The following is a 12,328-nucleotide window of genomic DNA, read 5'->3' as shown; positions in this document are numbered from 1 at the left end:
ATAAAAAGAGGGCGCCTGGGTGGCTCAGTCGGTTAAGCGTCTGCCTTCGGCTCAGGTCATGATCCCAGGGACCTGGGATCGAGTCCCACATCAGGCTCTATGCTCAGCAGGGAGTCTTCTCCTCCCTCTCATTCTACCTCTGTGCTCTCCCTCTCTCTTAAATAAATAAATAAAATCTTTAAAAAATAAACATTATAAAAATAAAAATAAAATAAAATGTGGCTATTAGAAAAAGTTACATGTGGCTTGCATTATATTTCTAATGAATAATGCATCACATATGACTAAGAAACTCCCACTATATCTTCACAACATGGCTGAGGACTGATCTCTCACAGGGTCAGAGATCACCTTAGTTAACATGGCCTGCCCCACTGTTCTGAAACCTGATTTCACACTTTCTTGGGAACACTGTCACATGTCCTAGGAGTTCCATATACCATTTAATACCTATGTATTTTGGGGCACCTGGGTGGCTCAGTGGGTTAAGCATCCAACTCTTGGTTTTGGCTCAGGTCAAGATCTCTTGGGTTGTGGGACTGAGTCCTATGTCGGGCTCCTCACTAAGTGGGGAGTTGGGGTGAAAGATTCTCTTCTTCTGCCCCTCCCCACCTTCTCTTAAAATAAATAAATAGGGCGCCTGGGTGGCTCAGTTGGTTAAGCAACTGCCTTCAGCTCAGGTCATGATCCTGGAGTCCCAGAATCGAGTCCCGCATCGGGCTCCCTGCTCAGCAGGGAGTCTGCTTCTCCCTCTGACCCTCCCCCTTCTCATGCTCTCTCTATCTCATTCTCTCTCTCAAATAAATAAATAAAATCTTTAATAAATAAATAAATAAATAAATAAATAAATAAATAAATAAATCGTTAAAAAAAATACCTATGTATTTTAATGGAGAAGTTATAAGCCAAAAATATATAGTGATGTTACAATTTCAGGTAAAAAGAAGCTGAAGAGCTTGTAGAATTTACTGAAAACTCATTAAAAAGTCTTCTGTAGATACCTGGCTGGCTCAGTCAGTAGACCATGCAACTCTTGATCTTGGGGTCGTGAGTTCGAGCCCCACACTGGGCAGAGTTTACTTAAAAAAAAGGGGGGGGCTTCTGAAATTCCCCCAGAAACATGTAATTTTTCAATCTGTAAGTTTTAGAAAAAAATCTCCAAAACAGTTCTTTGTATAAGACGTGAACATGAGATTTTGTGGTAACCCTTACTACTACCATTATCGTTTCTATGCAAAATAAACAGTGCTGTTAGAAAATATCTTCAGTTACAATTAAGATGAAATTGAACTCAAATTTGGAAACAGCAAAAGAATCCCACACATGTTTTAGTTCTTTTGTTCTTTTGCCCTGCTAGCAGGAATGGAGTAGGTTTGGGGGATAGAATGACTACACCCATGTTCTCAGCTCAAGTTCACTGCTGGCTTCTGAAGGAGTTCCCTTTCCTTGACTGTCCCCACTCATACTAGGATTACAGGGCCTTCAAATGCTAAGTGAATTCTCAAAGTAACTTGAACAGCAGGAGGCCAAGGTAAGAATAACAGTTAGGTATTTCTATTTCTCCCAGGAGGGCCACAGCCCCATGATGCAGCTCCTAAGGATCACTTGTCATTTTCAATCTTTGAGATTCAATTGGACCAGACCAACCTAATGCTTTCTTTTGTGTCAGAAATGCAAGCAGTGTGACCTCAGCAACAGAGTCCTCTATAATATAGATACAACACAGAACCAAAATACTTACTTGGGGAAGTGGCAGAGACCCGCTTCCTGGTCAGGCTCTCCTGGTTGGCCTTGTCCGAAACTGACGAGCCCCTTGTTTGGACATGCCTCTTTCCTGGGCTTTCCTCTGGCTCTGGTGACTTCTCCATCCCATGGAAATACTTCATGTGATAGTGTAACAGTTTGGCCTTGCGGAAAAATTTTAAACAATCCACAACCTTGCACCTGAACTTGTGATCTAGGTCGACAGCTGGTGCTTTACATGTCACAAAATCATCTGCTTTCTTAAAAGTATTTGTTACTGAAAAAGAAAACAAACAAAAACAAAGATCCCTTGTGCTTATCCTAGTTATTATAACATATGCATTAATACATGGCAACAGAAAGTGAAAGAGCAGAATGCATATGTAGCTGGAGACATCAGACGCCATTACCTCCCCAGATTACTGTTTGGAGAGAATGGATACAACTTCAGGATAAATAATACAGACTCAACCATGATTCATCTTCTGAAAGAAAAGATCAACATGTTTTTTGTTTGTTTGTTAAGCAGCCATACAAGTTCTCAAGGTTGTAGACTGTGGGGAAAGAATAGGGGAAAATCCTTAAAAACAAACCAAAAAAATCAGGGACCCAACCCAGCACTTATTACTCATGAGTTGGACCAGATTCAAACTTACTACCATCCTGATACTTGTGTGTGTGGACAGAACTAGGGAATATTCTGGTGGGATCTCTTTATGAAACCAAAGGGATCTCACAATGGTTTCTGCACAAAGAGAATGTAACTGTTACAAAAGTTTTTGAGATTTTGCTATCGTGTACTTTGAACAAAGGGACTCAGAGACAGAAAAAAAAAAAAAAAGACAACCAAATAAATGGATCTTGAAGGCATGAGGAGAATTTGGGAGTCAACGATCAAATTTAAAAGGACAAAAAATGTTTGAAATGCCCCCTCCCCCAAAAAAACAAATAAACAGAAGGCAATAGTCTATCGTGTATCAATGACAAAAAATAGAGCTGTCAACAAGGAATTCATGTGTGTTGGAAACAGTTTATTGAAGACTCACTTCACAATGCTCTCACCCCAATGAGAGCAATCACCTTAAACTCAAATTCTCCTACCCTATTTGATTAGGTTACCCAAGAATATCCTGAGTAGACCCTTCTTGAGTGAATCACATTTTTCCTTAATGCAGCGATATAATTTCCATTAGAAGCAGAAAGCATACTGAACCATTGGTAAATATTAGGATTACGTTTTCAAATACTATTCCACAATCAGAAGAAATAAAAAAATACTTAAAGTCAATCTAAATCATATTCTATATTTCAAAATCAGCACTAGGGTATGATAACAAAGCTGCTACACTTGATGATGTGACGAATGCCATCATATGGGCAATTTAAACAAGTGAAAAATTATACATATATATACACATCCCAAAGCAGAATGCTTTAAAATCACTTTATATAACAGATAAAGAAAGAGCTTCAAATTAATAAGATGCAGTTAAGAGAAGAAAAGTAACATGAAATGAAATGCAATATATAGACAAATGGTTGTGCTGGAAAAGCATGCCACACACAGTCTGAGTAGATCCCAGGTCTCACACAGGTGTGTATTTCCCAATGGGAGTTTATCTGGATCATATGTCACTGATGGCACCAGCCAGCTAAGTGACATCATCTACTCTGGGATACTATGGTCTTTTGTCAACTAGGGAGCAGTTACTAGGAGACAAAAGGCAGAAAATATAAAAATTAAATCCTCAAGGGAGCCTGGTTCAAAAGCTAAGGTTAATCGAAATACCCTTTGGGTAGAAAGTAAATCACTAGGACCAAGTTACGCCTGTTTTAGAAAACAGTTTGGAAATCAGTATTTCCAAGTAGTTACTGGTGTTATCACTTAAATGCTATGTGCTCTTCCTCATGTTTAACAGATTTTTCTTTGGAGGAATCAAGGCAAAGCATAGAACTCTCCCCTGGGCTCCAAGGCTCAAAATCTCAAGAGTCACCCTTTGCTTTTGCCTCTCCCAAAATTACTACTATACGTTGATGTATGCAGAGAAAAACGGTCCATAGAATTTGAATTTGCTTTTAAGAACAATAACTCTAAGGAATGTTTTCTTTACTTTTGGGAGGAAAATAGGGGAAAATATAAAATGTCTCTTAAAAATCCCTGCCTCCTGGTATTCACATCCATGTGTAATCCCCTCCCCTTGAGTGTAGGCAGGACCTATAACTTGCCTCTATTGGAATGAGCAAAGGTGATAGTATGCCACCTTTCTTGAAAAAAACTTTTGTGATTATATTTGTAATATTTAACATCTACCTTACTAGCAGGTATTCTCCTTTGAAGACTTGATGAAAACATGCTATGTTGTGAGCTACTCTGTGGAGAAGCCCATGGGACAAGTAACTGAGAATCTGACAGCATGCAAGAAACTGAATGTTGCCAACAACCATGTGAGCCTGGAAGGAAATCCTTCCCCAGCAGTTTTCAGATAAGAACACAGCCCTGGTCAACTCCTTGACTGCAGTCTTGCAGAGGACCCAGTTAAGCTCCGCCTGGATTCCTCGTGCACAGAAACTACGAGAAAATAAATGTGTTGTCTTAAGCCACTATGTTTGTGGTAATATTGTTACATAGCAGTAGATCATATAAAGCAGGATCAGAACCCTCTCGTTTTCTTTATACTTGGGTAATATTTTTATACTTTCCCTTTTATGATAAATATACATTACCTTTATACTAAAAAAAGTTTTTAAACTATGTTTTCTGAAATGTGGTTTAGAAATAATATCCTATTTAACCCTTTTTTAAATACCCATTACTAGAACTCAAACCTCACAGTTAGAGGATTATGATGATGATATTTAGTCTCATTGACCATACCCTGACATTCTAAGCCCATGTCAATCTAAGTACCACCCTGCTTTCCAAACTCATCTCCCATTAACCCATAATGAGGCCTCTGCAGCTACCTAGCTGACTGCTGGCCCAAACAACTGCTTCATGCTCTCATAGCTCACACCTCCACTCAGGCTTTGCCCTCTCCCTGCCATTCCTCCATGGCTTGGCCAAATGTCCACTTCTATCCAAACTCAGCCCACTCCACATGCAGGAAGTTGCCCAGATGGCCGTGGCTCTCAGGGACCACATGCCATCAACTCCTAGCACAAATGACTACCTGATGCACCTCATCTTTAGCACTTCAGATCTACTCCTGGATTCTGTTATTTGCTACTTCTCCAGCCAGAGGATAAGGGCCACGTCTCATTGTCTTATGTATGTACCCTCAGCACCATCCCCTAATACAGCTGGTATTCTTGTCAGCAATGACGCCTTGTGATCCCAGTAGTTTAACACTTTTTTGACATGTATTTCCAATACTATAATGGGTAAAACATTTTTCAGGTCTGTGAAGAAATAACTTTATCAACTCTGAAGCAACAGAGGCAATCAAAGAGAAACATGAATGGATTTAAATATTCATAGCAAGTCTAGTCAAATGCATCGAATAAAAAAAATGTCCTGGGGCGCCTGGGTGGCTCAGTTGGTTAAGCGACTGCCTTCAGCTCAGGTCATGATCCCGGAGTCCTGGGATCGAGTCCCACATCGGGCTCCCAGCTCGGTGGGGAGCCTGCTTCTCCCTCTGACCCTCTCACCTCTCATGGTGTTTCTCTCTCTCTCATAAATAAATGGATAAAATCTTTAAAAAAAAAAAAAGTCCTTAAGTAGAGCAACAGTTAATAAATTATGGGAAGTCTGCATTATGTCATTCTAATCAGCTATTTGAAAGAATGAAGTAGCTCTGTACTTACTGATATGGATAATCTCAAGATAGACTAAGTGAAACAGAAAGTTGCCCAGTCCATACCATAGTATATGACCCCATGTATGGTTATAGGTGGGGAAAAAAAAGATACTATAAAAATACATAGAAAGGGGGATGCCTGGCTGGCTCGGTCAGAGGAGCATGCAACTCTTGATCTTAGGGTTGTGAGTTTGAGCCCCACACTGGGTGCAAAGATTACTTAAAATAAGTAAATAAATTTTTTTAGATGCAGAGAAAAGAAACCAGAAAGACAGAAAATCAAGATGTTGATAGTGGGTTATCTCTAGAGAGGAGCTTGGGCTAGAAATGCAGGCAGTAAGAGGAACCTCCACATTTCCTATGTATACCCCAGGAGCAACAAGCATACCTAGCACCCAGATCTTGGTTTAAATACAGTTTTTCACTTAAAATAAATCAGGACTTCTTGGAGAAATCCAAGGGTTTCTAAATCCTTGCTGAAAGGATGGGTAAGTACAAGATGAGCTTGAACATCTTAAGCCAGAAAGAAGTGTTCACATTAAAAAAAAAAAAAAAAAAAAAGGCACGGAGGGGCGGGGGCTGGCTGGTTCAGTTGGTGGAGCATGTAATTTTTGATCTCAGGGTTTTGAGTTTGAGCCCCAAGTTGGGTGTAGGGATTACTTAAAAATAAAATCTTTAGGGGCACCTTGGTGGTTCAGTGGGTTAAGCATCTGCCTTCGGCTCGGGTCATGATCCCAGGGTGCTTGGATCAAGCCCTATGTCGGGCTCCCTGCTCAGTAGGGAGTTTGCTTCTACCTTTCCCTCTGCCCACTCCCAGCTTTTGCGCATGCTGTCTCTCTCTTAAATGAATAAATAATATCTTTTTAAAAATTAAATCTTTTTAAGTAAATAAAATCTTTAAAATGTATATATAAAGAAGTTATCACAGAATGAAGAAGATACAGGAACCAGTCTGAAAGGCTCCCACTGGCCAAATCTAGGACAATGTGGGTATTTAAATAAATAACCACAGACACACCGGGCGCCTGTGTGGCTCAGTCGGTTAAGCGTCCAACTCTTGATTTTGGCTCAGTCACGATCTCAGGATCATGAGATAGAGACCCGCGTAGGGCCCCATGCTCAGCAGGGTGTCTATTTGAGATTCCCTCTCTCCCTCTGCCCTTCCCCCTGCTCATGCTCTCTCTCAAATAATCTTTAAAAAAGAAAAAAATGACAGACACAGATTGTAACCCATAGAACAAAGAATCCATGAATCCATGTGGGTACAAATAAAGAAAGAAGGGAAACCTCTTCCTTATAATAGAATACAAATTAATAAAATATAAAAGAAATTATTAAAGTTAGAAATCACTATGTGGCAGTCATCAGAGTAAACAATGTTTCAGACAAAAAATACCAACAGATGCTAAAAGAGTAGGTGAATGTTTCATAGAGAAACAAAATATTTACATAGCCTCAAAGTATCCTCTCACAAGAAATTTATTAATTATAAAGAGAAAAATAATAGCTTGACAGTAAAACAGATACTACCTTCGCCAAGTGATCAAAGTTAACATCACCGATAAATGGGACAGATATCATGTGCCTCTGATAGAATGCACTTAAAAAGAACATGTTGCCTATACGGTATTTCTACTAAAAGTTGATAACCTAAATCTAATCATGAAGAGACATCAGAAAACACCAAACTGAGGGACATCATATCCTTCAGATATATCAAGGTCATGAAAGACAAAGAAAGACCTTAGAATTCTTTCAGATGAAAGGAGACTAAAGAAACAATGAAATCCAATGTGTCATCCTGGATTGGATCCTGACCAGGAAAAAATGTTTTTCCTACTTTTGCTATAATGGACATTATCAGAACAACTAAGGAAGTCTGAATAAGGTCCTGATTTTGATAATCATATTGTAGTAATGTAAGAGAATGTCCTTGTTTTTAGGAAATATGCATTGAAATATTTATGGGTAAGGGTCTGCAACTTATGCCAAACAATTCAAAAATAATACTTTCTAAAAAAGGGAATATGGATGCCTGGGTGGCTCAGTCAGTTAAGCGTCTGCCTTCGGCTCAGGTCCCAGGAGCCTGGGATCTTGTCCAGTGTCGGGCTCCTTGCTCGGCGGGGAAACTGCATCTCCCTCTGACCCTCCCCCTGCTCGTGCTCGCTCACTCTCTCTCGCTTTGACAAATAAATAAATAAAATCTTTAAAAATTAATTAATTTTAAAAAGGGAATAACTGGGGTACCTGGCTGGCTCAGTCAGTAGAGCATGCAACTCTGAATCTCACGGTTGTGAGTTCAAGTCCCACAATGGGTGTAGAGATTACTTTGGAAAAAAATATGATGGGGCGCCTGTGGCTCAGTAGGTTAAGCGTCTGCCTTCAGCTCAGGTCATGTTCCCAGGGTCCTGGGATCGAGCCCTGCTCAGCGGGGAGCCTGCTTCTCCCTCTGCCTGCTGCTCCCCCTGCTTGTGCACTCTCTCTCTCTCTGACAAATAAATCTTAAAAAAAAAAAAAGAAAGAAAGAAAATATCTTTTAAAAAAAAGTAGGGGGGGCACTTGGGTGGCTCAGTCGGTTAAGCATCCATCTCAATCTTAGCTCAGGTCTTATTCTCAGGGTTTTGAGTTCGAGCTTTGCCCAGCGTGGAGCCTACTTTTAAAAAAAATAATTAAAAAAAAAAAGAATAATAAAGCAAACATGGCAAACTGCAAACTAGTGTGAGAATCTGGTTGAAGATATATAGGAATTCTTTGTACTACTTTTCCAACTATTTATAAGTCTGAAATTACTTCAGTCTTAAAACTTATTAAAAATATATGCAGAGGGGTGCGTGGCTGGCTTTGAAAGCAGACCATGTGACTCTTGATCTTGGGAGTTGTGAGTTTAAGCCCTACACTGGGGGTAGAGTTTATTTAATAAAAAAAATTAATATATGCAGAAAAAAAATATATGCAAGAAAACTACTTTGAGGCCACAGAACAGTTAAGTGGGAAGAAAACAACCCTGCCAAGGCTTTCCCCTAGATGCAAACCTCTGCATTCAGTCCTCAAAAAAAAAATCACTGAGCATTTATTCCACAAGATGGCAGAGCTGCCCCAAATGCCAGAGCCATGTTTGGAGGGGCTATCACCTCTCTTTTGCTCTTGACTAGCCGTGCACTGACTTCCCTGGCTCCTCCTCCTACGGTTCAAGAGCTTCCTTCACACAGATTTCCTGGATCGGGACTCCATCCCAGGTTAGAAATTCCAAGACTGGTACCAGCTCAGGACAGGAATTACTAAACAGTGACTAATGGGACAGCATCCTGGCCTCCAGGGACCCTGCTGGATGTTTCTGATAATACCGCCCTCCTTCCTGCTTACTTACATAATACATTCCTGATGAATGAATCTTCAACAAAACAATCTCTCTCCCAGCCATCTTTCTAGATCATCCTGTACTCACCACTAAGCCCATGTTCCAAAAGAAACACCACAGAAACACCATTCCATTTCCAGATCAACCCGTCTTCCTCCCTCAAATTAAAGAATTCCAAAGGCACCACCCTGTCTGGAGTACTGACATCACTTGTACCACACACTCCTCTTCAAACCTGGCCACCCTACTAAGCCTCTTACTCAGAGTATACACACTGCTTGAACAAGTGCCCTCAAGAGCTGTGGGAATTCTGTTTCACATACTGTGCAACTTCCCTGGACAGGGACTGTGTTCATGTCTCAATTTATATAGCACCCAACATCTCATCAGATGGCTTTAGGCACTGAGTTGGAAGATGGGAGTCAGAGACCCTGTATCACCAGCCAGTAGGAAGTGTGCAACTATGGCTGAGTCCTTCTTGCCAAATATGAGGCTCTTTGCCTATAAAACAGAATAGTGAAAAATTAGAAATAAGTTAAGATGTTTCAGCAGGGGACAGTAAATAAATTATAGAATACCCATACAATAAATTATATGTAATTGTGAAAGGAGGTATGTACTAACACAGAAAAATACATAAATGAAAATTGTAAGTCACTGAATAATGTAAGAATATGATTCCATTACTATGTTTTTTAAAGTTATACCTGTATATAAATGTTTGTATATGTACCATAACCATGTCTGGAAGGATGGAAGGCCATACACCAAACTGTACCATGGCTCCTTCAAGAGTCAGAATGCTATCTATATAAGGGAGGACATTTCACTTTTTATTTTCTTTTACTTGGTTTTAATTATTCCAGGCATGTATTGGTTTTGAAATTTATGAGGGGAAAAAATTCAGCAAAATGACTTGATAAAGTAATTTTTTTAAGATTTTATTTTTAAGGAATTTCTACACCCAACATGGGGCTCGAACTTACAACCCTGAGACCAAGAATCGCATGCTCTACCAACTGAGCCAGCCAGGTGCCCCTACAAAATAGTTTTTTAAATAGAGGTCCCAGCTGACTTAACTCAGAGTTAAAAAATTCATCAAGAACTAATACTCATTGGGGCGCCTGGCTGGTTCAGTCGCTTGAATGGCCAACCGCTGATTTTGGCTTGGGTCATGATCTTAGGGTCCACCCCGCGATGGGCTCCAAGCTCAGCAGGAAGTCTACTTCAGAATTCTCTCTCTCCCTCTGCTTCTCCCCCACCCACTTGTCTCTAAAATAAATAAATAAATCTTAAAAAAAAAAAAACCTAATACTCATAAAGAATTAGTATACCTTAGTGTTCAAATTGTAAGAAATCGTATTTTACTTTAAAAATCAAACCTTAAGAAAAACCTTTCATTGCTGTTTCCTTACTACTCAAAAATGATGATACTAAGTCCACAGTCTGGGACAACGTCAAGTTCCTGCTATGTTATGTTTTTCCATGAAAAAAATTAATGAGTAACTGAAGTAATTTAACTTTAAACATTTTAGAAAACATACTGAACTACCTTTTCACATTAATTTTCAAAAAATTCTTTATTTGGTCATACATGTTGATTTTTTATATCCCCATATCCAACAGGAATCTTAGAAAAAAGAATCACTGCATCAAAAAATAGGACTTACATGAAATTTTTTTTTGAAGAGTTGCCAACACTATGGCAGATCTAGAAATATTTAAGCTGGGTAATCAATCAATAATGCAATTCCCCATTTATCAACTGGAGGTGTCCAAGACTATCCATTCTTATAAGTACATGCCTCCTAAGGTCAAAGAGATCAGTTACTCAACTTTCTGTGTTTTCCTAAACTTTTCCAGCTTTCCTTTCTCCCCCTCAAAGTTTTGGTAAATAAGAAATGCTCGAGTAATTGACTTGAATTACTTGAAGTAATTGAATGAATGACCCAGTTAATTAAATATCAGCCACTACTTAACTGATGAAACAAGTCTTCCAATGGATCTATTTGCTCTGGTCAGGTATAAAAGGTATTCAATAAATGTGCCAAATGAAAGCCCACAGGTAAGAGCACACCTGCTGTGTCCGCAAGATAGCAAGCAGGCCATGTGGCTGGAGTAGAGTCAAGCAGCAAGGAGAGAGTGAGGAGAGGTAACAGGTAGCCAGAAGAAGCAGGGCCACTGCAGGCCAGTGTAAGGACCTGTGGCATGCATGAACAAATACCAACAGTTCCAGGCAGTGGGAGACATGAATGTTGGTTTTATTATTCTTGTATTTTTCTGGATTTCTTTTCAAATTTATCAACATAAAAAAGCAAGTTACCAAAAAGAGTATACTAAATGAAGACAAGATCACTTCCATAAATAAGGTAAAAGGTACCAACAAAATCTTTGGTGAACTTTGAATAAGGTCCTGATTTTGATAATTATATTATGGTAATATAATGTAAGAAATATACAACAAAGTATTTAGGAGTCGAAGTCCGCAATTTATTTTCAAACAATTCAGAAAAAATACTTTAAAATACCTTAAGGCCAAAGAATAATAGCTAAGTAGGAGGAAAGCAACCTTACCAACAGAGAGATCCAGATGAACACTTCAGGGCTATCCCCATCTGAGAACCAAGCATTGTCAGTAATCCCATCAACTCTTCAAAGCAACTGACCTCAGTTTGGCAGCAACGTACCCACTCAACCTTAACCCAGTTCAGAAAGCCTGCAATTAAGTCAGAAAGCACACCTAACAGTCTCCGAAGACTCTATGATTATGCTGTTGATGTTGCTCTACTTCCATCTCCAAATGCCTAATTGCTACTCATCCTTCAAGGCCCTGTGAAAGTACCACCTTCTTCCACCCCTGCCCCCAAGCCACCAACCTAAATATCACCTCTCTCCCAGAGTCAGATCCAAATAGCATTTAATGAACACTAAAACCAAGAGTGCCCCATTCATCACTGGGGCATTCCTCAAATGAATAAATTTTAAAATCTTAAAATAGGGGTGCCTGGGTGGCTCAGTCGGTTACGCGTCTGCCTTCGGCTCAGGTCACGATCTCAGGGTCCTGGGATCGAGCCCCGAGTTGGGCTCCCTGCTCCTCGGGGAGCCTGCTTCTCCCTCTCCCTCTGCCTGCTGCACTCCGTGCTTGCGTGTGCGTGCTCTGTCAAATAAATGAATAAATCTTTTTAAAAAATAATAAAATAAAATAATAAATAAATAAATAAATAAAACAGGCACTGGATTTAGCCTCTAGAAATCCAGAAAAATACAAGAATTAGTCAGCAGAGCTCCTGGGCATATAGTAAGGGCTCAATAAGTGAGTCCTGAGTTCAACTTTCATGCGGCAAGCACACATTATTACTGTCAGTATTCTCTCCCATGGTTTTATTTTAAGTATTTATTACTTTTATATTACAGGCAACTGCAGTCTTAT

General features: G+C 39.6%; 1 protein-coding gene across 6 annotated transcripts in view; it reads right to left on the bottom strand.

Moving 5' to 3' along the window:
• PHF20 (PHD finger protein 20) overlaps positions 1–12,328 on the bottom strand; it is a 144,328-nt gene that overhangs the window by 42,932 nt on the left and 89,068 nt on the right. For all 6 annotated transcript variants that reach the window (XM_045885700.3, XM_064573101.1, XM_045885702.3 and 3 more), the window contains one exon: positions 1,742–2,020. In XM_045885700.3, coding sequence (XP_045741656.1) covers positions 1,742–2,020 — 279 coding nt within the window. The remainder of the gene's footprint in view (positions 1–1,741; positions 2,021–12,328) is intronic.

Source organism: Mirounga angustirostris, unplaced genomic scaffold (assembly GCF_029215605.1).
Source record: "Mirounga angustirostris isolate CCGP_5_RB_7025 unplaced genomic scaffold, mMirAng1.0.hap1 SCAF_10, whole genome shotgun sequence".
Lineage (NCBI taxonomy): Eukaryota > Metazoa > Chordata > Mammalia > Carnivora > Phocidae > Mirounga > Mirounga angustirostris.
Note: the sequence above shows the minus strand (reverse complement) of the source record. Positions and strands in the feature narration are given on the sequence as shown.